Raw genomic sequence first — 27,669 nt, forward strand, 5'->3', positions numbered from 1 at the left:
TCATGCACTGGTACAATAATCCAACTGTCTATGATGATTGTAGTCTCAGCCATCATGCACTGGTACAATAATCCAACTGTCTATGATGATTGTAGTCTCAGCTATTATGCACTGGTACAATAATCCAACTGTCTATGATGATTGTAGTCTCAGCCATTATGCACTGGTACAATAATCCAACTGTCTATGATGATTGTAATCTCAGCCATCATGCACTGGTACAATAATCCAACTGTCTATGATGATTGTAGTTTCAGCCATCATGCACTGGTACAATAATTCAACTATCTATGATGATTGTAGTTTCAGCCATCATGCACTGGTACAATAATTCAACTATCTATGATGATTGTAGTTTCAGCCATCATGCACTGGTACAATAATTCAACTATCTATGATGATTGTAGTCTCAGCCATTATGCACTGGTACAATAATCCAACTGTCTATGATGATTGTAATCTCAGCTATCATGCACTGGTACAATAATCCAACTGTCTATCATGATTGTAGTCTCAGCCATTATGCGACTGATAAAATAGTCAAACTATCTATGATGATTGTAGTCCGTAAAGGTTTCATTGGTGGAGGAAATAACTAACAGATATTGTAATATCTAGAGTTAAGTGTGGTCTGTTTAATATAATATTACAATATTAACCAGAAGAATAAACAGAGCTCACCCTAGTGTTAGGAATAACAAGTATTACTTTTACTGCTAAAAACATTAATAAACATCAAAATGAAGCTAGTTTATCTGTAAACTTATATATTAACAAAACCTCCAAAAATTTTATGTGGTAAAGAATAAACGTTCACTATAAGTTTCTTTTTTCTGTTGCTATTGTAACGATCAACGGTAATTATGAGTCTTTTAACAATGTTTTGTTGGTTGCGCTTTAAGTAAGAATAACGTTTAATACTTTATACCAAAGTATTTGGATATTACGTGGTAGCACAACTCCAAGAAGAAAGCAGCGGTGGAAATACTGATGAAGATCAACCACAGAATAAAAATTGCTCCAACGTCCTGAAGTCCAAAAGACACTTCCATCTTTGAATGATCCACATCACTACATTTTCCGAGTTCTCCATAAGACTCTTTCAACCACTTTTCGAACAGCCCACCTTCTACCAGCCATCTAATTCTACAAATTAATATATGAAAATTTGAAACCTATTTCTCGCTAATTTCTATAATAAAATAATATTAAATAAAACACAAGTAGCGTAGGAAGTAGCTTCTAGAAAGTCTAAAAGGTCCAGTATTTTTTTTTAATTTTAAGTTTTCCCCAACACGTTTACAACTCAGTTAAAGTAAATCACTTAAATTACATAGGCCTGCAATGGTTTTCTTGTCTTGAAGGTTTTACGTGTTCTACAGTAATTTCCGTACGTTGAATTCGAAAAATTTTCTCCATCACGTATTGATTTTTTTACAAAATGTCTTATGTAGTTTTACATAACATTATCATTGAAATCGGTTCATGTTTTGTTATGCTTAAAATGTCGAAAACCACGACTATAGCTTTCCCTAGAGTCTAGACTGATCGAGACATGAGAGTCTCATCGATCGTTCTAAAACCTTCGAGAAATACACCGTCAGTAAATAAATGGTTAACAGGCCGCATAACATGACATTTCTAGTAATATTTATTTGTATGTGCACTTTACTTTTTTTTAATTTTCATTATAATTTGTTCGTCGTTATGACAACAAGAGGTTGTGTAAATGATCCAACCATATCATGTCATATTTTACGTACATTTGTTGTAAAAAACAAAGGCAGAACATTACAAAATTTGTCAAAAAATACGTATTACGCATATTCTGGAATAACATTTGGGTACCAAGACAAAACATGGGCTCTGCACAAAGATTTCATTGTTTGTGTCGAAGAGTTGAGACAGTGGACTAAAGGTAAGAAAAAACTATGCCTTTTGAAATTCCAATGGTCTAGCATGAGGCTAGAAATCATGGAGATCACTGTTATTTTTTGCTCGTGTAACATGTAACAACACTCAAAATAAAAATGCAATTTCAGAAGCTACAAATTTAAAGAAGAGATTTTTGTCGGGTCTAAAATTAGGAATTTGATTTTGGATAAACAGTGAAGAAGGTGTGTGTTTTCTTATAGCAAAGCCACATCGGGCTATCTGCTGACTCCACCAAGGGGAATCGAACCCCTGATTTTAGAGTTGTAAATCCATTGACTTACCGATTTACTAGGGGGGACAATAAATTCAAAGAGATGAGTTGTAATATGAGCTTGATTGATTTGTTTGGTTTGAAGTTCGCGCAAAGTTACGCGAGGGCTATCTGCGCTAGCTGTTCCTAATTTATCATATTAGAGGGAAGGCAGCTAGTTATCACCATCCACCGCCACCTCTTGGGCTACTCTTTTATAATGTTTCCACGGCTAAAAAGGTAAGCTTGTTTCACGCAACGGGGATTCGAACATACGACCCTCGGATTACGAGTCAAGTGCCCTAACCACCTGGCCATGCGGGGAGTAATATGAGCTTTAAAGCTCATTCCTTACACTCACATATTGACTATTTCCCCGAAACTCTTGGTCCTGTCAATGAAGAACAAGGTGAAAAGTTTAAACAAGACATCAGGGAAATGGAGAGGAGGTATCAGAGAAGGTGGAACATCAGCATCATGGCTAATTACCGCTAAGCATTGAAAAAATATGCCGTTGTTACTCTTTTAAGTTAAGCACAAAGCTACACAATGGATTATCTGTGCTCTGTCCACCACGGGTTTCAAAACCCGGTTTATAGCATTGTAAGTTCGTAGACATACCGCTGTGCCATTGGGGGCAAACGGGATGCTCCAAAAGCATTACATAAAAGAAAAGCCAAACACGTTTCAAGAGTAAAAGGCCTACATTTCACATAAAAACATCAAGATACATATTCGTTTGACATCAATGTTTTTCCACCTTCTTCACTTTGTTTGTATTTTTGTTAACAAACGCAGTAACAAGAAATATTCATTGTGGTAAACAAAGAAATTATTTGATATAAGTAAAGGTCATTATTTCTTCCCGATTTATAAAAAAAAAAAAATATTCACAAGATAGAAATGTATTAATATTATTTTCGAAATATGAATTATAGAAAATCTGTTATTAAAACCATAACAACTTTTATAAAGTTTAAATTCGCAGGCCTGAGTTACCCGTGTAGATAAAAAGATGCGCACTTTCATTGGAAAAATACACCCCTACCACCACCACCACCACCACACACTCTGTAATGTTATCTGTAATACTGTTGAAATAACATATTTTCAATTAATCTATGTTTACTATTTACTCACATAATTTAAATCAAAAGTGAAACGTTAATGGCTCTTAAAATATTATACGCTCTAAGTGGTAGTTTGATTTATTGTCACCAGCAATTTGTTTTATATCTGAGGCCAATTTTGAGCGTTCTTTTCTTCAAGCCAACTATAACCAAAACGTTCTCACCTTCTGTTTATTTCCTTCTTTACACAGGGATCCAGATCTTTCCTCATTGCCATGGCCATGTTGTGCTTGAAGAAGATTTCCTTGGCAAAGTAGAACTCTCCATCATTAAACTCGTGGCATCGGCTTGTGATCACGTGGGTCATGGTAACAATGTCTTTGATGATCACCTTTTGTCCATTCAGGACAGCCCTCAGGTTTTCTGTGTTATAAATCTCTTCTTGGGTGAGTAAGCTGCTTGGATAGTTTTTTATAATCTTCCAAACTGCAACCACATCTTGGGAGTGTGAGTCCTGAAGATGAGAACCAAAGTAAAACTTTAAAATAACCAACCTTGCCATGTATGTTTTCTACAACTTGGATTCTTACTTATCAAACACATGTAAATTACATTCCTCACAAACGTTTGTTTATTTGTATTTAATAAACAACATTATCAAAGACTCTGTAACGTTATTTTCATGTGATTTTGGTAACCTAACATATCCATTAGTAGGTTTTACAAGCATTTAAATTAAACTTATTTACCTTTTATTAATTTATACAAAAGAATCGTCACAAATACACTTTCTTTTGTGTGATTTCAGTTTTCGCTCTAGAATAAAACTTTTTCACGTTTCAAAACTAAAATCAAAGCTATTTTCACTGGATGTAAAGCGAATTATGAGGTATATCGGCTATTTTGTTTGGATGTAAAGTGACTTATGAGATAGATTAATTGTGGTGTATTGATTTAAACAAACGTGATGGGGTTTTAACAGTTTCTATTGATGGGCAGATTCGTTTATTATTATTCAGCAATGATAATACAAAGTCAAGGCTATTTAAAGAAAAAGAAAATATTATTTCTTCTATCATAAGTTATACAGTCTTACAAATAAAACTAAACAGTCATTTGTCAAATTACTTCTCATGTCCAGACACAAAATCAAAATTAGCTAACACATTTTATAACTCACTAAATAACCACCTGAATTCCTGTCCAACAAAGACTCTGCTCTGTTTTTATATTAGTACAATATTTTTCTTCAAGTTTCTGTGAAATGTGAGACTTCGGGTCAAATTAAGACATTAAGAATATTTCTAGGTGTCACACACCATCATTATGTCATGCCAAGCCTCTTTATGGTAAATATTACAATATGTCTAAGTTAAAATATTGAAATGTTTATAGTATGCAAGTATACCATGTATTTGCTACCCATAAAATGTCCTTTACGTATTTAGGTGTAAACAGTTCCCGTATAGCATGTTGGTCAAGAAAGTCACTAAGTTCCTTTCACCGTAACTACATATTGTTCTGTGTCATTCATCTAAAACATCACCTCTACCTTCCCTTCGGAAAGGTTTCTGTTACGTTGTTTATACTTTGTATGAAAGTAGACAGCGATCTTTTCCAATAATGTCCAGAAGCTATATTATCTCTTATTTGAAATGACAAGTGCTGTGAGAGAGTATAGCATTGTTGTTTCTAGAATAGATATTTAAGTGTTTTCAGAGACTCATATAGATTTTAACAGGGTTCTATTTCTCCAGTAAAGGCTTTGTCCCCTATCACGTGTGTTTTACATTATGTTAAGTCTCTTTCTTTCACGAACTTAATCACTTTCAGATAACTCTGAAATATTTGTTTTGAATTTCGCAGAAAGCTACACGAGGGCTATCTGAGCTAGCTGTCCCTAATTTAGCAGTGTAAGACTAGAGGAAAGGCAGCTAATCATCACCACCCACCGCCAACTCTTGGGCTACTCTTTTACCAACGAATAGTGGGATTGACCGTCACATTATAACGCCCCAACGGCTGAAAGGGCGAGCATGTTTGGCGCGACGAGGATGCGAACCCGCGACCCTCAGATTACGAGTCGCACGCTTTAACACGCTTGGCCATGCCGGGCCAAACTCTGAAATGCTTTACAATATATTTCTTGACACAATCTCCGGTTATTTTGGAAGATTTAACCAGTCACTGTCAGACGAAAGTTTCACATAATAATACCACAGGTTCACGACCATATATATATATATATATATATTTTGTAATTACAGTGTCTGCCAATCCAAACCAATGGAAATTTGCTCAGAAATAACATGTGAGGATGGGAAAGGTACCTAAGTGGATGAACGATACTTCACATCAATAGATTTATTAATTTTCTTTCTTTCAATGGACAAAGAGGAAGCTTCATTTTTCTAACATTTACATCTTAAGAAATCCAGCTGACGAATTGATATTAGGAAAAAAAACAACTCAAAATGGCAGATTATTAATGTTTACTTCAATCTTCGTTTGTCAACGTATTCACACAACATAAAATCTTCACTGGCAGATGGTGTGCATGGTTAAATACTCAAACGTAACTGGTAAATACTGTGTATTTTGCCAAGAAATACTAGTTTACTCAATGATTTTTATACGATCACTTAAGCCAGATTGTTAATTAGTTACTAATATGTACATATATTAATTTCTAGATACGAATTAGTTTTATCCCAGACTTTGCTCAAGAAGTGATTCAGTCTTTGAGGAGTCTCTGTGTGTTTTTCTCTTACATCCTCGGGCTACTTGCTGTATCCACCGAGAGGAATCGAGCCCCTGATTTTAGCGTTGTAAATCCGAAGACTTACCATTGTCCCAGCGGGGACTATCTTGAAAGAAGCCCTAAGAAGGAATATTTTGGCGAATCCCCAAACAACTGCAGAGCACATCAGCCTTTATAACAATTCCCAGAATCGAATCCTGGTAACTATCACCTGGTTAAAAGACACGCGATTCGTAATTGTGGGCCTCAGGATCGAATACCGTTGCCAGGTATATTTATAATGTCAGCCATGGCCCGTTATAATAGAATGGTCAATCCTACTATTCGTTGGTAAATGGTATTCTAAGAGTTGGTGGTGTTGATTAATTGCCTTCCTATAGTCTATCTTTTCAAAATTAAGGATGGCTGATGCAAACAACCCTCAAGTAGCCATGTATGAAGCTCATAACCAAACAAATACAGAATATTCCACAAACTTCCTAGTCAAATCTGCCGTTATTATAATATATGTCTAATACTTATGGAACCTACCGTCATTATGATGATGTATTTAATACTTGTGGAATTTGCTGTTATTATGATGATCCAACTATCTGATACCTGTGGAATCTGTCGTTACTGTGATGATCCAACTATCTGATACTTGTAAAAATTGTCGTTACTGTGATGATCTATCTGACTTGTATGGAAATCAGTTCGTCTGAAAACACTGCAGTACTCAACATCAGAATCGCTAGTAAATATTTTAGTGACTTCATTCTTTATTCAGTATATAAAGTACTTATAAGCATTTGACATACATATTATATATACAAATACCAAGGCGTTTTAAAGCAGTTCCTTCTGCTAATGATGAATCTTTCTTAAATATGCTTACATGTAAGACGACACAAAAATCTTGCCCGGCATGGCCGAGTGGTTAGGGCGCTTGACTTTTAGTCTGAAGATCGCAGGTTTGAATCCCCGTCATATCAAACATGCTCAGCTTTTCAGCCATGGAGACGCTATAATGTGACGGTCAGTGCAATTATTCGTTGGCAAGAGCATAGCCCAAGATTTTGCGATGGGTGGTGATTATTAACTGCCTTCTCTTTAGTCTTACATTGCTAAATCAGGGACGGCTAGCGTAGATAACCCTCGTGTAGCTTTGCGCGAAACTCAAAACAAAAAAGCAAACAAACCAAAAATGTTGAATTTTCTTATTATTCTGAAGCTGGTGTGGAATATTGAAAATCTGTTGAAAATGAATGTTTAAGGGCATTTGTTACCTGCCATAATAATAACTACAAAGGTCAAATGGAGGTTATCCAAATGTGTTACTTTGCGTAACAACTTTCGTATTGACGCATTTTACATCAAACTATAAATAGTTTCAGAGATGACTTATAACTGACATGATGTGAGGTAATAAGTGGCTCCCAGTATGTCTAAATACCCTGTGTGAAGAGATTTTCGATATTTCACACTTACTTTACAGCTACACAGAAAAGTAGAAGTTTTGACTCAGTTGGTACATATTTATATTAATGTATATATATATAAAATTGAATATGTTCTTTAAAAATAAAATTGAGTATGCAAATCAGCAAGCCATCCGATAACCACATCTAACATAAAGTCGCAGTAAAATGGCACGTATTAGAAATACATTTGACCACTCCAGGAATTATATATAACGGTTCCTTCTGACACAAAATATTTAAACATTAGATCATAATCATGTCTTAAAAACGCTATTTAGGATTAGCAAAACGGGTATAACCCCTGTATTTAATACATTTAGAAAACAACGAAATATGGATCAACTTGGGGTTTAGGACCATTCAGAAACAGATTTGTAACAAGTCATACTCAATCTGTGATAAGTGAGGTATATTGAGAACTCACGACTACCAGGATTAATGACAAAAGTTGTTAGTACGTTCCTGCTAACAGTACACAACATAAGCAAGAAAGATTTCTGTCTGGGAAAATGACACAAGTCAAGTCTACACAGTTTACTTCCATGTTATACTATTCACCTATCTCAAACCTTAAACAATTGTAGAATGAAATATGTAGTCATAGTTTTTCGTATAAATAAAAACTATGGATTTCTAAGTGATTGAACTATTAATAAGAGCATTGAAAAACCATTGTTACTGTACACTAGCTGTCTTATGAAATGCACCCAGAGAATAATGTTATGCTTTCGAAATAAGAGTTCTATAAAGAAATCTTTTGGAATGTGAACTACGTCACAATACTAACGTCACGTCAGATAGAATATGACTGGAAGTGACAACAAGGATTTTTACGATACAGCAAAGCTCCGACATTATAATAACATGACATTGTCATGCATGCCTTCCCCAAACTGTTACCACAAAGTTGGAAGTGCAAGTGCACATTATTCTCTAGGAAACCATAAAAAAATAGCCCCAAACTATTATTCCTTCTCCACAAAACTTTATAGTTGGCATTATACAATCAGGCAGGTAGCGTTCTCCTGGTATCCGCCAAACCCAGATTAGTCCGTCAGACTGCCAGATAGTGAAGCGTGATTCACCACTCCAGAGAACGCGTTTCCACTGCTCCAGGTTCCAATGGCGGTGTGCTTTACATCACTCCAGCCGACGCTTGGCATTGAGCATGGTGATCCTAGGCTTGTGTGCGGCTACTCAGCCATGGAAATTCATTTCATAAAGCTCCCGACGAACAGTTCTTGTGCTGACGTTGCTTCCAGAAATAGTTTGGAACTCTGTAGTGAGTGTTGCAACTGTAAACAGACGACTTTTACGCGCTTCAGCACTCGACAGTCCTGTTCTGTGAGTTTATGTGGCCTACCGCTTTGTGGCTGAGCTGTCGTTGCTCCTAGACATTTCCACTTCACAATAACAGCACATACAGTTGACTGGGACAGCTCTAGCAGGACAGAAATTTGACGAATTGACTTGTTGGAAATGTTGTATCCTATAACAGTGTCACGTTGAAAGTCACTGAGCTCTACAGTACGACCCATTCTATTGCCAAACTATGGAGATTGCATAGCTGTATATTTGATTTTATGCACCTGTTAGCAATGGATGTGATTGAAATAGCCGAACCCACTAATTATAATGGGTGTCCACATACTTTTGGCCATGTAGTGTATATATAAAGTGCTCGTGAATCGTAAGAAATGGCTCCCAATATACCCGAACACACTGTGTGAAAAGATTTTCGATATTTCACACTTACTTCACAGCTACACAGAAAAGTAACCAAAATATAAAACAGCTACTGATATTGATGTGATATCTGGTTAATTGTAGCTAACTACAGAATTGAAATTTAATGTTTATGTGTTTCATATTACTAGTATGTATGTGGTACCATAAAACTGTTGCAGAACTAAGGAAAAAGCAAAATGGAAGAACCCTTTTGGTAGAAGTATACCATAGCTAATATAAGAATTGTTATTATTCCGTAGGCTCTCTAGGAAGAAGAAGAGAGAACATAGATACTGATGAAAAAATAAAAGTAAATTGGTACAAAACTAAACATTTTTAAAGGTATCACTTTACATCATTATTTTACACATAAGAGAAAGATAACACAAAATGGTTTCCTCTAATGACTTGATCAGAGGGTCTAGTTTTGGTTTTGTTCGTTTTGAATTTCGCGCAAAGCTACACGAGGGTTATCTGCGCTAGTCGTCCCTAATTTAGCAGTGTAAGACTAGATGGATCAGAGGGAAGAGTAAACTGGTATTGTCACTCATTATACGAGTGTTCAGTATGGGGTAGTAAATGGTCAGGTAACATAAAATGGAAAAAGTCAAAATGCAAGTTCGAAATCTTATGCCTTTTCTCATAATGTCACAATAAAATTACCAGAGCTTCTGACACGCTATCGACATTGTCAGTCAAAGCTGTAAAAATCAAAAGATAGCAAACTGATTCCTGTCATTAGAAAAAATTAAGAGAACCAATGAAACATTTTACTCACTATTGTATTGTTTATGATCAAACTGTGAAATAAAAAGCAAACCAATTCTTGTGACCTGTAATTAGAGTAAAATAAAATAACTGAAATCAAAGACTCATCTTAACCAGATTATTGTTGTCTGTCATCAACGCTGTGGAAATGATGAAATTAGTAAGAAATAATTCGAATTCAAAGACTAGTTCCCTTAAAGGCTTTTTGTTTCCCTACTATAAATTTCGGCCACTGTAAAATACGTTATAGCTCTGAGATTACAATCTTCAAAATCATTTTTGTTCTCTTTATGAAAATATTACCATGAGAAATTGAAAAAGAAACGCATGTATAGCGAGCATACAACGCGGATACGATTTAAAAGTTTGTGAAATATTCGAATCCACAAAGTTGATATTGCGTTATCACTGGAGACTAGTTGTTAGCGCCATCAGAAAGTCTACCCCATTCTGCTGTGTCAGGGATGTGATCTTGAAACTGTCCAGAAACCCTGTGCATGTTGGTGGAACTGACGTCATATTACCATATTTAGTCAGATCTGCTGTATCAATATTATAAATCACAACACTGTAAACGTCAAAGCATGCATGGTTTTGTTGTATTATGAACGTCAGAGTATATAGGATGTCACACTACTATGAACCTCAGTAAACATATATGATGTCATGGTATTATAAATGTCTCGATAAAAAACATGGCACAAATTTCAGTCTTTACTTGGTGGAAGTTAAAGCAGTACCGACATTACTGTAAGTGTCATTCAGTGTTTCCTTTTTCAGTATTTAATTACTTACTATATGAGGGGTCAATAAAAACCAAAAACCGTCTGTTTGAGAACTCGTCCTTAAATGTTATGACCTATTAATAAGAGTGCCACACTTCTCCTTAAATAATAATGAAATACATAGGATGCCTGAGTCCAAATGAATGTTGCTAGCAGTGGTTCCTCAGAATCATTTTTTTCATCAACCCATCAGAATGAGTTACAGTAAAAGATGGTCATCAGGTCAGAAGACGGTAAAACCCACTTCAAGATCTTCTGCAGAAAGGAAGAGGTTGGAGAAGAAAGGTACAAACATAATTAGGCCCTAGCATGGCCAGGTGGTTAAGGCACTCGACTCGTAATCCGACGGTCACGGGTTCGAATCCCTGTCACATCAAATATGCTCGCCCTTTCAGCCGTGGAACATTATAATGTGACGGTCAATCCCACTATCCATTGGTAAAAGAGTAGCCAAAGAGTTGGCGGTGGGTGATGATGACTAGTTGCCTTTCATCTAGTGTTACACTGCTAAATTAAGGGCAGATAGCGCAGATAGCTCTCGTGTAGATTTGCGCGAAATTCAACAAACAAATAAACAGACATACACACGCACGTGCTTGTGTGTGTGAAGAAATATTTCAATTTTGGCTACAAAAGTTGCAAAAGTTAGTATTAAGTTTGTTTTTTTTTTCCTTTTGTTTAAGCATGCCATTTGTTCACAAAATGTAAACGTTTTATAGCAAACGAAAATTTCTAGTGAATAAGTTACTTGATATAACGAAGCAATAACAAGCTTAAGTGTGTGTTTGAGGTGAAGTGCACTAGGAGGCCTGACACTTAAAATATATTAAATTTAATGGAATCTGGAGTAGTGTACAAATACAATCAATCTCATATGTGGTATTTGGTTAATTGTAGCTAACTGTAGAAGTAAAACTTAATGTTTTTTGTTAAAACAGCGATCAACTTCTGATCCTCAGAATCCATTCTGCTGTTCTTGTTTTGTTTTTCCATGAACATAACATTTGTACAGGAGCGCCATATCAGATACTAATAAAGAGGAAAACATAATGCATTAAAAACATAGGGGAGTTAGCCTGTGTATGGTCTTGGAGGTTCTAAAAGTAAAAATCACTCAGTTTTGGGAACATGTATTCTATCTCTTCTCTATGGCAATTAATAACCATTTAACTAGCACAAACTTCACATTTAGTTTCCAAATTACGTTAATCACAGAGCCACTGACTCTTGCCCTACCTAGATGGCGCTCCAGCTTCAGTGTTCCCTAATTTTGCACCGTATGAGTCCTAGCACTTGGTTAGTTACAAAGGGTGCGAGTGGGTTGAATGTCACAGTTTTAGTAAGTAGTGTAATTTCACTGTGAAAGGGATGCATTATGCTATTTACTCTTAGATAGGCTTCGTATGCAGTTCCCTTCCATACTAGAGGTTGTATGTATTAAGTAAAAAACTTAATGTTTTTTGTTAAAACAGCGATCAACTTTTGATCCTCAGAATCCATTCTGCTGTTCTTGTTTTGTTTTTCCATGAACATAACATTTGTACAGGAGCGCCATATCAGATACTAATAAAGAGGAAAACACAATGCATTAAAACATAGGGAGTTAGCCTGTGTATGGTCTTGAGGTTCTAAAGGTAACAATCACTCAGTTTTGGGAACATGTATTCTATCTCTTCTCTATGGCAATTAATAACCATTTAACTAGCACAAACTTCACATTTAGTTTCCAAATTACGTTAATCACAGAGCCACTGACTCTTGCCCTACCTAGATGGCGCTCCAGCTTCAGTGTTCCCTAATTTTGCACCGTATGAGTCCTAGCACTTGGTTAGTTACAAAGGGTGCGAGTGGGTTGAATGTCACAGTTTTAGTAAGTAGTGTAATTTCACTGTGAAAGGGATGCATTATGCTATTTACTCTTAGATAGGCTTCGTATGCAGTTCCCTTCCATACTAGAGGTTGTATGTATTAAGTAAAAAACTTAATGTTTTTTGTTAAAACAGCGATCAACTTTTGATCCTCAGAATCCATTCTGCTGTTCTTGTTTTGTTTTTCCATGAACATAACATTTGTACAGGAGCGCCATATCAGATACTAATAAAGAGGAAAACACAATGCATTAAAAACATAGGGGAGTTAGCCTGTGTATGGTCTTGGAGGTTCTAAAGGTAACAATCACTCAGTTTTGGGAACATGTATTCTATCTCTTCTCTATGGCAATTAATAACCATTTAACTAGCACAAACTTCACATTTAGTTTCCAAATTACGTTAATCACAGAGCCAACTGACTCTTGCCCTACCTAGATGGCGCTCCAGCTTCAGTGTTCCCTAATTTTGCACCGTATAAGTCCTAACACTTGGTTAGTTACAAAGGGTGCGAGTGGGTTGAATGTCACAGTTTTAGTAAGTAGTGTAATTTCACTGTGAAAGGGATGCATTATGCTATTTACTCTTAGATAGGCTTCGTATGCAGTTCCCTTCCATACTAGAGGTTGAATTCCACCTTGTGCTACCAGATCTTTCAGTGTCTGTATCATGTTGATGTCTTTCTTCAGTAAGATACAGGCCTTCATGTGTCCGCTGAAGGCGTTCATCAAGACGATAATAGCGAGCCACCATACCGCCACCAGAAGTCGACCAGGTGTACTATCGGGCAGGTTCGGTGACGCTGGAAAGAGTTCGATAATCATAACTAGTTATTCACGCTTGACAATCAAGGTGCAGTAATACATAACATGACGGATGAATGGGAAAATTATCCATTTAATAAGAAAACAAATGTATATCAGGATAGGGTTTGTTTGTTTGTTAATTAGAACAAGAATAAATTAGGCTATCTGCTGTGTTCACCAAGGGGAATCGAGGCCTAGATTTGAGCATTGCAGGTCTGTATACTTACTGCTGTCTCCCGGAGGCTGGTGGTGTGGGTTAATACGAGCTCATCAATTCATTAGTCACTGGTTGTGTGTAAAACATTCGCATATTAACATCATGCGACGCAAGTGGATTCATGATAAAGTAACAATGTATTCATAAGACGGCTGGTATAGGTATTAAAACTATAATTAAAGTTTAATTAATTCATTCGTTGTTAACCTGAAGATGACCTCAGAAGGTCGAAAGGTTGTTCTGTACTTTACTTTAATTAAAGTTTTCTTACCCATATCAGCCGTTGTATGAATACAAGTGTATTTTACTAAATACCTATTCGCCGATACAGAAGTTGCCGTCTTCATCTAACCATCTAAACCACACAATAACTATTCAAGTTGATACACTAACAACTTATCGAAATAGAAAATGCTATAACTGATGAAAATTCGACAAATACGAAACAGTCGTGAGAAACATTATTATAGTTCTTTCACTATGAAAATTAGATTTTATTTTAAAAAGTTGCGGAAATTCTGTTCGTAACATTGTCCTACAGTAAGAAAGAACAAAAACTTTCGAACGAATTACGTAAAATTTCCGAACTCACGTGTTTTCTTTATAGAGCACAATCGGTGTTTTTTAAAAGACGTATATGACTATATATAATTCACTTTTAAACTAAAATGCATTGAAAAACACGCTTTGCCAATCTTAGATAACATTGAATGTACGACAAAACAGTACGCCTTTTTATTTACCTTCAGAGAACACTGTGGCAAAAAATGTCCAGAAATGTTGGCCTGCTCTCCTGGTTGCGGAAAGGAAGGTTCTATACTCTGGATCGTATATGGCATCAGTTAGTAATGACGTCAGAATGAGAACTATCATTCCAATGAACAGACCAAGCCAAACCTAAAGTAGAAAGTTTCGTATAAGGTTTTGTTGTTGTTTTTTTCATTACGAACTTATTTTATCACCCTCATAAAAAATATAATGAATATACGGATGTTCTGTAGAGAAATTTCCATAATGTAGAATGAATGGAAGTAAAATGTTATCTTTGTTACCATGAGTGAAGTATTATCATGGTTATCAATAGAAAGAGGTTTTATTCCAGTAATAACTGATCTAATTTACAATAGTGTTTGTTTGTTTTTTGAATTTCGTGCAAAGCTACACAAGGGCTATCTGTGCTAACCGTCCCCAATTTAGCAGTGTAAGACTAGAGGGAAGGCAGCTAGTCATTACCACCCACCGCCAACTCTTGGCCTACTCTTTTACCAAAGAATAGTGGGATTAACCATCACATTATAACGCCCCACGGCTGAAAGGGCGAGCATATTTGGTGCAACCGGGATTGGAACCCGCGACCCTCGAATTAAGAGTCGAATGTCTTAACACACTTGGCCATGCCGAGCCCTGTAAACGATTTAATGACTGATTCGTTTATGTCACTGTACAAGTTTGAAGCAAGTCTAGAAGAAATGAAAGTTAAGATCGATGGTTCCCGTTGAAAGAGAGGCAACTCTTTATAACCACTTTCTGGTTATGGTGAGATGCGTAATTGATGCACTGAAGCTGAATCACTGTAACAGATGCTGTCAGTCTGTAACATTACTGCTATACATTACAGCTATACATTAATACACAGTTAAGCGTAACATATCCGCAATAATTTACAAAACGCTGGAATACTTTTAATTAAAGTATCTTGAAACGGATGTTGCTTTGTAATTAAGCACAAAGTTACACAATGAGCTCTCTGTGCTCTGCCCATCACGAGTATCGAAACCCGGTTTCTAGTAGTGTAAGACCGCAGACATACCGCTGTGCCACTTGGGGGCAGAAACGAATAAAAGGCTACTCATTAAATATTCATAAAAATAGTTCTTGTGGATTAACTTCAAATAACATGGCTCGATAAATGACTTTTCCATTAAGTAACGTGTTTGATCTCTAGCTGTTGCTTCCAGTGGTTCAGCAGTATATCTGAAGGACTTATGACGTTAAATATTGGGTTTAGTTATCCGCGGTGGGCAGAACACAGTTAACCCATTGTATAGCGTTGCACTTAACAGCGAAGAAACAAAAAAAGATCTAAAACAATTGCAAAGTCAGCAGTGAAACATTAAACAACTGATGTTTACCGTAATAGTTAAGCCATTAACGAATACAGAAATTCTTTGCCACCAAACCAAACTGCACTCCAAATCTTTCCATCCCATAACCGAGTCAGTCAGGATGCGAGAAGAGATTATGTGTTAGGAGTAGCCATACGTGATCACTGGAGTATCGGAGACTTTACATATAAAACTGATTTTACGCTGCAGTTCAACGAACTTACGAAAACATAAATAACGTCGAAAGTAATTATGAGCCACGATTACGAAATGTTCCATGTTATCGTTAGCTACAGGTGGGATGGATTATTTAAACCTAACCAAATCAAATATAAATGTATTGATTCGAGTAAATGGTTAAAGTTTTATCTGGAATACTTCATGTCTTACCGTAAATGATAATTCTTATAAACTTTAATATAATGATGTTGATTTGAAAACTGTGTTTATATACAAGTCAACATGATGCTCATACAAAATATCATGTTGTGTTACCTTTTCTATGTTCTCTATCGAAGTGAACATTCCCATTTACACTATTATTGTTAATGTATTATAAAATTATACCTGCCAGTCGAATGTCAGAATGTAACCAAACACGTCCGTGCTTTGATCCTTCATATGGCCTGCCATGATGGTGAGGTGGTTAGTGGCCACTGTTGAAGTGAAAGTAGACACTTTGGAACGGTCATACGTCCTGGCAAATGGTCCAATAGCCAGATCTGCCTCCTGTTGTAAGAAATATATGTTTGTACTACTAATAAGTTATGCACGTGAAGACACTTTTAAACACGAGATTTATAGAAATGTCTGTGATTAGAAAATAGTTTTTAAACCTTGTCTCTAAAGATGGCACTCACAAGAAAAATTTTAAAAATAAAATGTACGAAGCTCCAGTCATTGGAAGACAGTTTACAAACTATTATCTATAATGAAGGCTATATGATCAAGAATTTGTTAAGAAAAGTTATTTCTAGAAATGGGTGTGGTTTAAGGAATTATCTCCAGACATCCATATGGATCAGGCTTTTTTAAATGTCCATTTTCAACTGAAAAATGTTGAAAAACATTTTATCACAAAAGGATGGTTTATACAGTTATTGGAAGTATAACTACTGAACAACCTTACATCTATCCCACAGACTACATTGTCTTGTTTTTATACTTTGATAAAGATGACTACTTCTTAATACGTGTTCCATCAGGTCATCCCATAAGTAATGACCGAAAATTTAATACAAAAAGTGCATCATCATTTTTGTCGTTGTAGAAGGTTTTAATGGCTAAAATATATAGTAGGACATGTATAAAAATGTTCAGACAAGTAAAAGAAATTAACCCAACTCCAGTTTTTCACATCATTAATCAAATAAACCCTTACGAAGATGGATGTGTCTGAGGAGCACATTAGGCATATAATACTTTATGAGTTTAAAAAAGGCAATAGTGCAGCAGAAACCCCACGAAACATTCAAGGTGTTTATGGTGTGGAGTCTCTCAATGAAAGAAAATGTTGAAGGTGGTTTTGGAAACTCAAATCAGGTGACTACAACTTAAGTGATGCGCCATGTTCAGGTTGTACTGTTGAGTTTAATGATGACTTGCTGCTGGCTGCACTTGATGAAGATTGTGCTGTAACAGTTGAAGAACTAGCACAGAAGCTTAATTCAACACATTTAACAGTTCACTGTCATCTGCAACAGTTTGGAAAGGTGTCAAAACTTGGAAAATGGATCCCCCATGATTTGACAGAAGCCAACCTTAGAGCAAGAGCGGACATTGCACTTCTCTGCACTCTCGTGAAAGTAACTGACTTTTTTTGGACAGGTCAGTGACTAGAAATGAAAAATTGATATAGTATAAAAATATTAAGCGCCGCTCAGTGCAGATAAACTGGTTAAAGCACAGCTCAAAATGGACCTCCACCCTAGGAAAGTTTTGTTAAGCGTTTAGTAGGATACTGTTGGTGTGAGCCACTTTGAGTTGTTGCGATTCAATGTAACAATTACATCAGACTTTTATTATCAACAGTTAGAGCGCTTGAATGTTGCACTAAAAGAAAAGAGGCTTGCTTTAATCAATAAAGGTGTTGTGTTACACCAGGATAGTGCACGTCCCCATACAGCAAGGATCACATCTACAAATATTTAAGAGCTAGACTGAGAAAATCTTCCACATCCTCCTTATTCTCCAGACCTTGTCTCAAATAATTATCATCTAGTCCGAATTTTGCAGAACTATCCAGGTGGAAAAGAGCTTGGAACATATGAAGATGTCAAAACTACACTATCTACATTTTTTTCTTCTAAACCCCAAGAATTTTATACAAGTGGCATTCAGAAGTTTGTGAATAATTAGCAGGAAGTAATTAATAATAATAGAACATACATTATTGATTAAATAACATTAAAATTGTTTGAAATCCTTTCTCTTTTTCCGAACTTAAAATTAAACATTATTTAAGGGATGACCTGATACTTTACTAGATTATATTGTAGCTAGAATAAAAAGCTAGCAAACTGTGCCAAGGTTTTCTCTTCTGCTGTCTTTCTTCTGTGATAATATCTGTCCTTTACCCATTCTGTAAACTCCTTTACATGTATCTCACCATGTCCCCAATTATCTGTTTCTATAAACAGATCCCCTAATTACCGCTCAAAGATTTAGATTTATAATTCATCAGTCATTTAAGCCTAAAACTGTTACATGGTAGAAACTAAATACGGTTGGAAAAGCATTATTCATTTTATATATCTCTTATGAAACAACACTAGAGTGAAGGAGAACATGTAGGGGAGTTCACATAATTTCATGTTCAGTGATTTCTATTGAATAATACAATTTAATCTTACCCTTTCAGTTAGTGATAGCAACAATAATCTTTGCTCTTGTGTATAATGATACAACAAAATGGCATAACTTGAGTATCTACACAATACATACGAGTAAAGGAAATCACGTGTTTAAAAAACTACTTTTGTTACAAGTTCTAAATGGACATATCCAAAATATCTCTTGATGGATTGTGTTTCTGGTACGATCAAATCAAATTATATGCTTCCCTGATTGATTTTAGACTCTAATCTTTTTATTCACTCAAAAATATGAAATTATTGTCTTGAAAATAAACAACCGTAAAGGAGAACACATGATTACAGTGGCGTATTTTTTTGGATATTTTTATAAGTAAGAACGTAATGGAACAATTAGCTAATAACACATTTTCATACATAAATGTTTACTAATTAATCACAATGAAGGCTTAAGTCAAACGTAACAGTTTTTGTATTTGTGCTATTGCTTTGAAATTATTTTTTTTTACTGGCGACACGATGCTTTTAACACCTTCACATTGTTTATTTCTTTGGTTTACTGGAAAACGTAAAAATAAACTCAACATCTTATAAATGTTTGGAAAGCTCTGTCCATCGTCTACCCTTTAGAAATTATTATATGTTTATGTTAGGTACATACTTAGAGAAATGGAACTCAGAACACTGGTGACATCAAGATGGTGTGATTTTGTATGTTTTTCTTATAGCAAAGCCACATCGGGCTATCCGCTGAGTCCTTCGGGGAATCGAACCCCTGATTTTAATGCTGTAAATGCTGTACCAGCAGAGGACTACATAAAGATGGACACTTCAGAAAGTCTGACCCATGTGATTGTAAATTACCTTACAAAACTAATATGTAAAAGTTACTGTCACTACAGAATGTAAGATAAGGGTTACCTGGAATTGACATGGCTGCTTGGTTAAGGCATCTGTAATCCGAGAGCCGCGGATTTGAATCCCCGTCACACCAAATATGCTCGCCCTTTCAGCCACGGGGCGTTATAATGTGACGATCAATCCCACTATTCGTTGGTAAAAGAGTAGTCCAAGAGTTGTAGGAGGGTGGTTATGACTAGCTGCCTTCCCTCTAGTCTTACACTGCTAAATTAGGGACGGTTAGCGCAGATAGCCCTCGTGTAGCTTTGCGCGAAATTCAAAACAAACCAAACCAAGGTTACCTGATAAAGTCGTTACAAACAGTTTTTTTTGTTTTGTTTTTTAATTTCGCGCAATGCTACACGAGGGACTTGTCATGAAGGGGTAATCTCTATATACGGCCATGGTCATAAAATGGCTTAAAAAGGTGATCTCTAGACATGGCTGTTGCAAGAAGGTGATTCAAGTTTGTTCATTTAAGAGCCAATCTACATTGAGCTATCTGCTGAGTCCACCGTGAGGGATCGAACTCCGAATTTTAGAGTATCGTGTCTGTAAAATTATCGATGCACCACCAGGGGAAGGAGTTTTAAGAAGGTTATTTCTGGGTCAGAAAGCTGTGGTGAGAAAGTAGCTTAAAACGATGACCTCCAGATATGACCGTAGTGATAAAATGATTTAAGAATGTGACCTCTAGTTACGACTGTGGTCAGAAAGTGATCTTGGTTTGTAGATACGGCTGTGATCAGAAAATGGTTTAAGAAAGTGATTTTCAGAAGGTTTTATTATCATAGAGTCGTTTAAAGCAACAGATGAGAGGTAGTGGCGTAGTAAGTTATATATAAAGACAGTCGTGAACAGAAAATGTTTGGAAAAGCTCAGCCGTTGACATTAATATGTTCAGAGAGAGAGAGGTTTTAGGAAGGTGAACTTTAGAAGTGGCTTGAATCAGAATTCTAGGGACCACTATAATTAGGATATTTTAAAGAAGTCGCTGGAAGATGTTGAATTTTTATTAAAGAAGGGTACTTCTGTGATCAGAGGGTAATTTGAAAGAATAACCTGCAGAGGCTGGCGTGAATATAGTGCATTACAAAACGTGTGTATAGAAGATGTCGCCTCTTTAATTAGTGAGTGTTTAAGGAAATATATGTCTACAAATCGAGAGAAAAAAATGTTTTAAAAGGGCGAATTATAATAATATAATATAATATAATAATATTTCTGTCTAAAACAAAAATAGCAAATCAGAGAAATATAAGGCACTGGACGGAACAGTCACAATTTGTCACCGTTTAAATGAACTATAAATATTTAGCTTCACATTTTATATATTACCCATTTCTTGACAGAGACAAAGTTAAAAAAAACAACAGTATATTAACACTTACTTTTCGATGGAGCATTCCAATCATACCTGTCCAAGAATTGTTCACTATCATTCCCCACTGACGATCAGCTGGCATTAACAGTTCGTATCTACACATCAAGAAAAATATGGGGAACACAACATAGCTATTGAAATTATGGATATTTGATACAACGTGTTATATCCAATAGAACATTAATCTGAATTATTACCTAGTTGTTTTCAAAAGATTAATTCACCATTAACTTGAAATCATTTTAACCATTGGTAACAATTATTAACAAATTGACGTAATTGTTTGGAATTATTTTAAGGAACATATTTTGTTAGAATCTAAGAAAAAGTTGATTCATTAGTTTACGAAGTCGGTCTATACTCACTTGAAATTTAATGACAATGCAAGATTGTTTAGCAGGTTCGCCATCGGTCCAGATATGGTAATCTTGTCCTCTTCGTCTATCAAGTCAACCCACGGCATCCACTGTACGAAATAAAAATAGAGAATTTTTACCGTACATATATAAAAGTAATATGTTTTACTTGTCAATACAGTTATAAAATACAGTAAAACGTTGATATTTTTGCTATAAGTGACAAACGAATTATATTACCGAAAGTTATTCCCCTTGTATCAAGATATTGCATGAAAACTTGGATAGAGTAGCAGTCTTAATAGACTTTACCATAGGTTATTTTCGGCCGTGAGGTTATAACAATAAAACTTCGTCTGAGGCCCGGCATGGCCAAGCGTGTTAAGGCGTGCGTCTCGTAATATGAGGGTCGCGGGTTCGCATCCCGGTCGCGCCAAACATGCTCGCCCTTTCAGCCGCGGGAGCGTTATAATATGACGGTCAATCCCACTATTCGTTGGTAAAAGAGTAGACCAAGAGTTGGCGGTGGGTGGTGATGACTAGCTGCCTTCCCTCTAGTCTTACACTGCTAAATTAGGGACGGCTAGCACAGATAGCCCTCGAGTAGCTTTGTGTGAAATTCAAAAACAAACAAACAAACTTCGTCTGTTGAATCACGTGAAGTTGAACGTCAAGATCAGATCAGTGTCGACACGTTGTTAACTACGAGACCATAAAACTACAAGGCGCGTGAATACTTAACTGTCATATCGAACAACTACTTTTTTAGCGATACACTGTTAAGTTTTACGTTAATAACGAATCGGAAAAGGGGGGAGTGTAATTGCGACTTAACTTCCCTAACTACGTTTAATTTAAATTTGGAAATAAGATAAATAACTGTTTACTTGCTATAGACCACTAAAGTTTAACTAAAATCATGCTACACTCCTCACGTGTTTCAAGCTATGAATAGATGTTTACTATCTTTAAGTCTCTGAGGTTGATATAAATATGTTAATAAAACAGGAAAATTGTAAGCCTATGCTTACTGTTTTTAAGGTTGATGCAAGTTGAAAGTGTGGCAGAAAAGTTATTAATAGCCTGTTATTTTCAGGTTTATAAAGTTTATATAAAGTTGTAAGTAGGGCAGAGAAGTTGTAAATATGTCTTTACTATCTTTAAGTCTCAAGCACTGGTGCTATAAAGTTATAAAAATAGAAGAAAAGTTCTGAATATATGTTTAATATGTCGAAGTTTCTAACGCTAATATAGATTTATAAATATGGCAAGAAATTTGCAAATTACTACCTAAGTCTTTAAGCCTCTAGGGTTGCTGTAAATTTGAAATTAGGGTAGAAAGTATACGTTTACTATCTTTAAGTCTGTAAAATTGATATAAAGCTGTGAATGGTTATTACTGTCTTTAAATTTCTGACTTTGATATAATGTTGTTAGAAACGTTGGAATTAATAGTATAGTTTAACATGTATTTCTACGAGTTACAGAAACATAATTAAACTGTGTATGCTTTCTCTTCTAAACAATTATGTAAATAATAGAAATAATAATTATCAAAACATCCAAATACAACATGGCAACAGAATCGTTTCTTGTTACGGCATGGATTTTTCTCAACATTAATAATAAATCTCCCATTACACACTAATAGGTTTGTATTAGAGCAGATTGCTAAAAATTAATTCAAAATATAGTTTGTAAAAGATGCGGGTTTACTTCATTTTCAAAATGACAAATGTGTTTTTCAAGCATCATGTAACCACATAATCACAGTTGTTTTGTGTTTTTCAAGCATCATGTAACCACATAATCACAGTTGTTTTCTCCACACATCACAACTCTGCAAAATACTGAAAGAAAGTAACGCAACAAATAATATTTCTTGTTTTGATTACAAGAGACTATTATTTAAAGTCGTTAGCGCGAAATAATGACTAAAACGACAACAACAACAAAGTATGACTTTATGAGATTCAAAGTTCCACAGTCTATAGCAAAAATAACCATTTTCGGGTTCTACACGAGTTACTGGTTTTCCTAAGCTTTGAAAAAAAATACAAGTTTTTTTATACTATTATAATAGGTGTGTGTTTTTCTTATAGCAAAGCTATAACGGGGTATTTGCTGTGTCCATAATAGGGTTGTAAATCCTAGGACTTACCACTGTCTCCGAGAGGGACTTATTATAATGGTGAGACGTCTTTAGAATTGAGAAAATGGCTGTTCTAGGTTATTGTTCCGATCATGAAATATCGTGAAGACGTTATTGATTGTTAACAGCTGTTATACTGAATTATTTTATTAACTACAGAGAAAAAATCCTATGAGTCTATTACTTCAGCATTGCTGAGGTGTATATAGTTTTTTTTTATAAAACCTTTCATCAGTTCTTCAGATTCCACTGCGGTTCTTAATGATTTACAGTTGTGAAATAACAGCATCAAAGGCAGGAACTATAAATATTTGTTATCGTTGTTTTAGGATTGCTGTTTACTGCGTTTATCGTTTATATTTTCTACCTCTACAGATTATCACCGGTATTCTGTGGTAATTACTTCTTAAAGGTTTACAGATTTGTGAATTTTTTTTAAAAACAATTTTGTTAATATGTTTTCATTCTAATTAGCCAAACGATCAGCTCACCTTCAAAGCACTGATTCGCATAGTAAAATTAGAGGTTGTTAAACAGGATGACGTCATTCTCAACCGCTTCGTTTAGGCAATCCTAGATGGTTCAAAATACGAGACTCGATTAGCAAAACAGCAAAAACGAAAATTAAACATAGATGAACAGAATTTTATTGTCTTTCGCTGGTTAGTTGGTAATCTTCAGTACATATATTTCATTTTATAAGCTATGAGAAAATTATAAAGTTAGGCTTTCATAAATACAGTACAGTATTTGAGATGCACTCCACTCATAACAGTGAACATGTATTTATATATGTAGGATTTGAATAATTCATATAGATATATATATGATCTATTTTCTATTCATATAAGTAAATAAGTTGCCCAAAGGGTAAATTATTTGTACAAGATTAAGCACCATTTACCATAATGACTAAATTGTCTTTGGTCCTGCCATCTTTTGACAATATAAAAAAATAGAAATGCTTTCAGATAACATTTCTTGCTGTATACTTTTATATTTTGAACTACAGCGCATGCTCACAACATGATTTAAAGGTGACGAAAATGTTTTTGTCAGCGTAGCAGATTTGTTATCACTCTACACGGTTACCATGGTAGCTATTTCGAAGCACATCTTAGGTCTCTTTGACCACTTGCTGGTTATATCTTAAACTATTTGATGGTGGACAGCCCATGCTAACGAGTAAACACAGGTCAGTGCAACCACAGGTAGAATTAAAGTGACTTACCTGAATTAATTTCATATTAAACCTAATAAAGGACGTTGCTCTAACAGAAGAAACTTAAATATAATATTCATATTTGCGATTTTGTTTCTGAAGAGATGTATCTTTCAAATTCTATGTGTACTTTAATTGTTATCTTTACTTTTAACTAGATCTCGGCAAACGAAACACGCGTTAGAAAAGAACATTCCAGATTCAGATCTTGCACTGTGGCAAGGATGAGTCCAATTCTAGTCAAGATGTTCACAAGTTATATGTAATGATTTGGTTATGGAGGTTCTGGTCAAGATGTTCACAAGTTATATGTAATGATTTGGTTATGGAGGTTCTGGTCAAGATGTTCACAAGTTATATGTAATGATTTGGTTATGGAGGTTTAAAGTCCTTTCACAGAGTAGTTTTGTGTTGTTGCCGTTTTTTTACCGCGTTTTCATTCTGCTCAAAATGTCTGCGTTTTTTAGTAAGTTTGTAAACTTTTAGTGAGATACTTTAGTTTGTTTTGTTTTTGAATTTCGCACAAAGCTACACGAGGGCTATCTGTGCTAGCCGTCCCTAATTTAGCAGTGTAAGACTAGAGGGAAGGGAGCTAGTCATCACCACCCACCGCCAACTCTTGGGCTACTCTTTTACCAACGAATAGTGGGATTGACCGTCACTTTATAATGCCCCCACGGCTGGGAGGGCGAGCATGTTTGGCGCGACAGGGATGCGAACCCGCGACCCTCGGATTACGAGTCGCACGCCTTAATACGCTTGGTCATGCCGGGTCGATACTTTAGTTCAGCGGTACTTGGTTTGTTTGTTTTTTATGTTATTACGATATTAAATAAAGTTCAAAACACTTGAAATGGAATATACAATTATAGTTAAATACGTCGGCATTTTCCTTGAGTGTTGTTTACTTAAACAGCAGAATTGTAAATTGTGACAAAAGAGTTTGGTGATGGTTAGTGTGCCAACCTCGATTGTGTGATTCTTTAAAATCTAATTAAGTCTAATGTTTCTGATTCTTTCATAATATGTTTGGTTTTGTTCTTCCATGACTCTTTATATATATATATATATATATATATATATATATATATTATCAGTTTCATTCACTTACACCTAACCTACTCTATGCAGTTAATTAATTGTGGAATGGACCCCGTTTTCGCAACGTTACGGATTAACAACTTCTCAAACACATAACTAAAATTTTATCTAACCAAAATACCAATAAAGAAATTTGCATCTTTAGACGTGATTAGAATGCGCAAGTTGAACCTTTCTGAAGCCAACAGCAATACTCCCATATTCACAGCATCAACTAGATAACTTCAGTGGTGCAAATGACATGACCACGTGGTGTTCTATTTTAACAGATATAATAAGGAACAACAGTTGCAGCGCCGGGGGGGGGAGGAGGGGGGCTGAGGTAAACTGTGGAGGGGCTTCCCAAAATGCCCAGAAAGGTGTGCTATTTTGAACTGCGTTTTCAATGCAATTTTCATTGGAAACCCATACTCTGATTAATAATTCATTATTACAAATTAGAAATAATCTGTTTATGAAAATATGCGTATATGTAAAAGAGGAAGCTCACCTAAATTCCACCTAAGGTAATACATAATAATAAAGAAAATCAAGAATAGCTTAGATTGAACATTTAATGTACCATAAAGAGTAAAGCTACAAATCAAAAGAAATATAGCATAAAGACATAGTTTACATAGCAGAAACGAATTATCCCATGTAAAGTTAATACATTCTGAGGAAAAGTAAGGTCACTATTAGGCCAACTATCTTTCATCATGTTGTGTTTATAGTCAATATTACTTCAAAACAATGCACCTGTTCTGGTGATTGGCACCAAATGTGTCTATAACAGTATCAATATCGAGTTGTTTTGCCCTCCTGGAGTTTACTGATATGACAGCAAGGTTGCTGGTGCGGTTGTTACCACTGCTGTTGAACAAGTATGTCTTGAGAAGCTTTAGATATGAGAAACTTCTCTCACAGGCAACTGAAGTGACAGGCGGGGTCACAGCGATACATACAAGTTTGTGGAGATCCATGAAGGCATCCTTGTATGACTCCAGCATGGTTGCATACTATGTTAAAGATAAATGAAATTAATGGGTAATTACCTGTGAAACCTTTGGTTTATCAAGTAAAATCCCTGATAATCTGTTGTAACTTGAAAGCAATGTCGTTGTCTAATCTTCGTCAATGCTCAAGATAGAATGGCATTACACAGAGAGCTGCAATACGGCGCATGGGTTTCAGTGCATTCAGTACGTTGCTATGGGACGCATGACACATACTTCCGTCTTAATGAAGACGTTGAGTTCTACAGATCTATGCCTCTTTGATGTTAATTGTTAAGCAACAACGACAATTGTGTTTTCCATATTTTATGAATATATGTAGGTAACAATATTTGGGGGGCTGAGGGGGTTTGGCTCTTTTGGGGGAGCTCAAGCCCCCCTGGCGCCGCCACTGAGGAACAAGCGTATAAAATAACTTTTAACACGTGGCTCCGGCTGTTTCAGTAATCATAGTTGGAAAATGGCGATAGAGAATTTATAAAAATAATATAAATGTCATTATAGATCGTTCGGTGAATTACGGTTGGATTTTACGAATTAATTATCTTTTCATGATTTTATTGGAATTAGAAGATATTGTAAACTACAGCAGGTTTACAACACATTTTATGAGAAACTGTAACTAAAATTATGAAAAGTTCAGGTATTTACGAAAGCCCATGCTAAAATTACGATTTAAGATCGTACATGAACAGATCTCGTCGAGTGCGTTCTAGAAACGTATAGTATTAAATATTTCCTGTTATGTAATGAAAGATATAACAACTTAATAACCTTTACAAGAGGGCCACTTTTTTGTTCACCCCTGTAGGTCTTAAAATAACAATTCAAATCTTTATAATTAAAAAAAAAAAGAAATAATCCGAGGTCTTACCTGTTGCACGAGCACAAATCTCCACAAACTTATTTGTTGACGAAAGGTAACTGTTTTTAAAGGAAGGATGGTCGGGATATAGTGTCAGAGTTTACTGAGCCTTCTGATTATTGGTC

At 35.5% G+C, this 27,669-nt stretch overlaps 1 protein-coding gene across 1 annotated transcript; it reads right to left on the minus strand.

Annotated features, from left to right (window-relative positions):
* Window positions 1-781: 781 nt before the first annotated feature.
* Window positions 782-27,669, minus strand: LOC143224299 (glutamate receptor-like). Its single transcript, XM_076452695.1, has 9 exons — window positions 27,554-27,669; window positions 23,853-23,934; window positions 21,219-21,319; window positions 20,861-20,948; window positions 16,324-16,485; window positions 14,395-14,548; window positions 13,213-13,430; window positions 3,480-3,769; window positions 782-1,146 (listed from the first exon to the last, which is right to left on the minus strand). Exons 2-9 carry the CDS (start codon window positions 23,907-23,909, stop codon window positions 915-917), a joined length of 1,302 nt encoding a protein of 433 aa, XP_076308810.1. The 5' UTR covers window positions 23,910-23,934; window positions 27,554-27,669; the 3' UTR covers window positions 782-914.

The sequence above is a fragment of the Tachypleus tridentatus genome, chromosome 8 (genome assembly GCF_004210375.1).
Source record: "Tachypleus tridentatus isolate NWPU-2018 chromosome 8, ASM421037v1, whole genome shotgun sequence".
Taxonomy (NCBI): domain Eukaryota; kingdom Metazoa; phylum Arthropoda; class Merostomata; order Xiphosura; family Limulidae; genus Tachypleus; species Tachypleus tridentatus.

What these genes read in the sequence shown, in the direction of transcription:
- LOC143224299 (XM_076452695.1), bottom strand. Translation starts at nt 23,909, where the DNA reads ATGACGTCATCCTGTTTAACAACCTCTAATTTTACTATGCGAATCAGT. An exon ending in TTCTGACATTCGACTGGCAG is followed by an intron (nt 14,549 to 16,323) that starts GTATAATTTTAT and finishes TTTCTACTTTAG; the next exon opens with GTTTGGCTTGGTCTGTTCAT. An exon ending in AAGAAGGAAATAAACAGAAG is followed by an intron (nt 1,147 to 3,479) that starts GTGAGAACGTTT and finishes ATTAATTTGTAG; the next exon opens with AATTAGATGGCTGGTAGAAG.